This window comes from Plutella xylostella, chromosome 11 (assembly GCF_932276165.1).
Source record: "Plutella xylostella chromosome 11, ilPluXylo3.1, whole genome shotgun sequence".
In the NCBI taxonomy this organism is placed as follows: Eukaryota; Metazoa; Arthropoda; class Insecta; order Lepidoptera; family Plutellidae; genus Plutella; species Plutella xylostella.
The window spans coordinates 5,517,501-5,522,500 of NC_063991.1; the positions used below are offsets into that span (position 1 = coordinate 5,517,501).

The window sequence follows — 5,000 nt, forward strand, 5'->3', positions numbered from 1 at the left end:
TAACTTTAACTTGATGATATAGTTTTAGTAGCTTTAAAATACAGTTATACAGTTGTTATTTATATGGTTGTATTGTATTTGGTGTATACGCTATCGTCGGTCTCCAGCACCCCCGCTGCCAGGCAACTAACACTTGGTTTTTATATATATTTTATTCTATTTTCTTCGTGGCCATTTCAGCCGGCGTGTCGGGCCTGACTCCGGATCCCGCAAGACCTGGAGAATCTTCTCCCGAGTAAGGTGGTCACCTTGCCTTATGGCCATTTTTAGGTTGTAATCTATTATTTTTGTCGTCGTCGCACTCTCCGCACGTAGGATCAAACGTGCGGTGGCATCGTTTTCGGTGCTGTCCGTATAATACGTGCAGCACTTGGTATGCCTGGAGATTGCGACGACGGCATGGGGAACACTAAGGAGGACTTGGTGTGGGTGGGATGTTGCACGCACAATTACCACTGTCTCATAAGTTAACCCCTGCGCTTCATGAATGGTTAGAGTTCGGGATTTCGGCTGTTCTCCGTAACCCTGGCTGATTAGCAGTGCCTTCTCAGCCTGGGTGTGAACAAGATATAGGGTGCCGGCTGTCTTTGGAATTTCCGAACCCGTGTACCTTTTCATCGCTAGGGATTTGATGAGAGTTCTGGACGAGTATATGCCGCTGTAGATTTCGTTGAGGGCGTATGCTGCGTCCATTGGGCTCCTGTGCGTACAAAGGAGTTCTTTATTTATGTTGCAAACCAGGCCTGGTCTGTGGTAAAACAGCGGAAATAGGTTGTTCCGCTCAATGTAGGGCAGTTGATTTATGTCCCCTATGAGGAGTGTTTCACTGGCGCGGGCTACTTGTATTGCCAACACTATGGACCCAAAATGGTTCATGAGGGCTTCGTCCACCATAAGGCGTTTACACGATTCGCCCTCTTGAGTACCATTTACTAGTAGGGATGCCATAGTGCGTACCCGTGACTTGACTTTGTGTCCATATTTGGCTGCCAGTTTCTCCCTCAGATCTTTTGCTGCTTGAGCGGTGGTTGTGACCACTATGTCTCCATCCACGTCAAAGTTCGAGACTATCCAGGTGGATTTCCCGCAACCTGGGACTCCGTTTACCCATGTGAAAGTAGGCCTCGTCCAGTGCTTGGGGTAACTGCTTTCGGACAGACTGCCTGCTATGGTGGTTGCCATTTCAAGCACCCTGTCATCCAACATCACTCTGGTGCACTTGGCAACTACGACTATTGGGTCTTCTGGAGGTGTTTTGAAAACATGAGCCCCTTTGATTTTGGTTTTATCTTCTTCACTTTCCACAAAACCACATGCGCTGCTGTAAGCTGCCATATACGACCCAGACATGCTGCCCGCGAGGACTATAGCGTTCTTATTGTCGTAGATGGCAGCCTCGGCTTCGCTTAATAGAACCTGTAGCAGGCCAATTGTGTCCCGTCGGTATACCTGGATGATTTTCTCACAGGTGTCCGAATTGACCTTGCGGGTGGCCTTGGTTACTGCTACAAATTCCATGAATGCGTTATACATGTGATCTTGTGGCCCGTGGGCCGATATAAACCTTGGGGGTTCCACTTGTCCCTCGTCTGCGCGAGTGCGCGGTGGACTACGTGGTTCCGAACTTTGACGCGGAGTGGGTTCCATGAAGTCCTCCACAGCCTTCTCCGCCGACCTAGTTCTTCCAAGCCTGGTTAGCTTTTTTGATATTATATTCGGGATCGCCTGAAATGCCCTGCCCAGTGTCGCGAGCATCGACGAGGTGGCGTTTGCGTCGACGGACTTAGAACTCCGAGCCGCTTCTTTCTCCGATTCTACCCGTAACTGGAGACGTTCTGACCCCGATATCTCCGGGTTCGAAACGGGATGGTCCAAGTGATCGGTGGGGACTCGTGGTGCACCGTGACCGTGGTGTTGGGTCAAAAGGTAACTTAGGCTCTGGCCCCTGTCCTCGTAAACCACGATTTCGTGGTGTTTTGACGCCAGGAGTACTCCCTCGTAATCCTTTGTTTCCCCTTTAAAGTAGGCCACGGTCATGGCGTCCACGCTGATCTTCCGAGGAGCGGTCTCAGGTGTGGCCCGGTTGCCTATACGTGTCAGCACATTGCACATCTGTTCGAACTCGGTGGCGTCTGTGCAAAGATCGCCCGCGCAGAACAGTACGATGACCTTGTTGTCCTTTCGCACCAGTCTGCACGTGACATCTTCGACTTCCACCTTTGGTAGTTGATCGAACACTTTGCGGCGCATTGTGATCTTTTTAGTGCTGCCGTTTACAAGTGCCCCTAGGCCTGGTGATAATGTGACACTGTTTTTGGCCAAAGCATTGCAAAACGCTATCCCTAGACATTCGGTGTTGTTGTCCATGAACAGCGCCGTGCCTCTCAGCCGTATTCCAGGGCGACCCGTATGTGCCAGAGACAGGAGGTCCAGCTTCTGAGTTGCGCGTTTTAGAGCGAAGGGCTTCTGTGTTGTGTTTTGTGTTGGTGTTGGTGTTGGTGTTGTGGTGTGATCGGGTGTGGGTGTTGGTTTGTTTAGAGTGCTGTTGCGTCTAGAAGATATTTCAGCAACATATCCCATGAAGTCCAGCAGGTATTGTCTGGACTTTTTGCACTCTAAAGCTATGTGTAGTGTGTGATGAGTCAATTTGGTGTTTATTAAATATTCTAAGTCCTGGCGTCTCAGCTGGAAGCGGGGGCACTCGAGCAGAAGATGTAACACCGACTCATTTACGGTGGCATCGCACTCGCACCCGGGGTGCTGTTTTAGGTTAAACCTGTGAAGGTATTCCCCGAAACCCCCGTGGCCCGTCAGGATTTGAGTCTGGAAGTGGTTCGGTTTTGCCTCCCTGATGATACGGTACGCTTTATCAACGTCCGGGAGGAACATTTTTGTGATTGAACCAGTTTCAGAACTGTCGTATCGATCCTGCCATTTCTGAACAGTTTCGCTCCGGATTTTTTTCCTGACGTATGAGAGTGGTACCTCCGCATAGTCTGGTTGCGATGGTGTTTTTGAGGATGCTGCCTTTGCCAGTTCGTCTGCTCTTTCGTTACCCGGTGTACCGACGTGGGCCCTGAGCCAGAATAGCCGAACTTGTCTTCCATCTTCTGCGATCCGAGCCATATCCTCTTTTATTATTTTGGCCAGAGGGTGTGACAGTTTCGGATTGTTGAGTAGTTCTAGCGAAGATCTGGAGTCGCTTAGAATGTTTGCTACTGATACCTTACTGTCCTTTACCTTCCTGACTGCCTTATGGAGTGCATAAAGCTCGGATTGGAAAACCGTGCATGTTTTATCGAGGCTGAACAGTTCGTTCGAGGTCTCTCTTCCATCCTCCCACCATGTGAGGGCGGCGCCAACTTTCCCATCCATTTTACTACCATCTGTGTAGATTTGTGGTCCGGTAATATGGAGGGTTGCTATAGTGTCGCTGTCCATGTTCTCCAGGAGCTCGTACTCGGTAGTTATTTGGGTTGCAGGATGCGGGAAGTCTGCAAACTTCACTTTCTGCTCGAGCTGTCGTCCCGGAGGTAGGAAGGTGGTTGATAGTCCCCGCTTGGCCTCGTACATTGCGGCATTCTCTTGTATGCGCAGGTCCAATGGTAACGTCCCCGATAGCGCCAGCACCGATGTCAACGATGCTGTTCTATATGCCTTGCAGATTTTCTGAGCAAAGCAGCGCTGTATTGCTTCCAGCTGTTTTTTATTTGTTTGTAGTTTAGTGGCTTCTGACCAGGCGCATGAGCCGTAGGTGATAATTGGCTCAATCACCGCGACGTATATGGTCCTTATAATTTCTCCATTCAGTCCCCAAGTAACCTTGGCCGCACACGCTAGTTGTTTGTAAATATTTGAGGCTTTTTTACATACTGCCTTCACGTGTGCGTTGAAATTGAGGTTCTTGTCGATGGTGAGCCCTAGGATTTTTATTTCGTCAACAATGGCTAGCGTTTTACCGGACATTTGTATGGCGGGGGGGTCGAACTTTAGTTTCCTAGTTAGCAGCATAACATTGGTCTTATGTGCTGCAAAGTTCAGTTTGTTGTTTTCCCCCCATTCGGTCACTTTTGCCAGCACACTGTTGGCGGTTTCCTCCATTTGGGCTATGGACTTTCCAGAGAAGATCAGGACACCGTCATCCGCAAAGGCTTGGCAGTAGACATCCTCGCCGGACAGTATCTGGAGCAAAGGGTCAAGGATGAGGTTCCAGAAGGTTGGTCCACCAATTGAACCTTGAACACAACCCTTAGATGTGGTCCTCTCACTTTTTGCCCCTGCGTAGTTCACTGTTATTTTCCTTCCTTCGAGGTATGAATCTACCAGCCTCCTCAGATTTTGCGGGCACCGCCTGGTCAGTAGTTGGTGCTTGAGAGCCGGCCACCACGCGTTATCGAAGGCACCCTCTATGTCTAGTGAAACTACAATGACCGATTGTTTTGCCTGTAGCTGAGACCGGATATGTTTCACTAAGTCATAGAGCGCGTCATCCGTACCGCGCTGCGGCATGAATCCGTACTGTTTGGGGTTGAGAGTTGGCAGAAGGTGATACTGCAGCCTGCCCACCAGGAGTTTCTCGAGAATCTTGCCTAGTACTGATAGAAGGCCTATCGGTCTATAAGATTTCGGGTGGGTGTAGTCTTCCTTGCCTGATTTCCTTAGTATGACTACATGGGCCGATTTCCACTGTGATGGGAAGTAAGAAATGGCTAGGCATTGATTTGCGATTTCCATGAATACTTCCTTTTCACAGCGTACGGCTCTGGCGCAGATATCTGCAGTGTACCCATCTGATCCTGGGGCTTTCTTCGGGTTTTGTGCTTTAAGCACAGCTTCGACTTCTGCCTCAGTAAAAGGTGGGTCCACTGCCGTATTTTCCCTCACTTGGTGTTCTTTCCCGCACTCCACTGTATGTCTGAGTTGCGTATGGTATGGTTTGTCTGTGGTTGCAGAGTCCTCAGGGTAGAATGTGTCGGCTAGTAGTGCGGCCGACTCTTCCT

General features: G+C 49.7%; 1 protein-coding gene across 1 annotated transcript in view; it reads right to left on the reverse strand.

Annotated features, from left to right (window-relative positions):
• The window catches only part of LOC119694816, a gene marked incomplete at its 5' end in the record, with an annotated part of 6,810 nt that overhangs the window by 575 nt on the left and 1,235 nt on the right, over window positions 1-5,000 (reverse strand). The window contains one exon of the mRNA XM_048624325.1: window positions 611-5,000. This exon is cut by the window's right edge and continues 1,235 nt beyond it. Coding sequence (XP_048480282.1) covers window positions 611-5,000 — 4,390 coding nt within the window. The remainder of the gene's footprint in view (window positions 1-610) is intronic.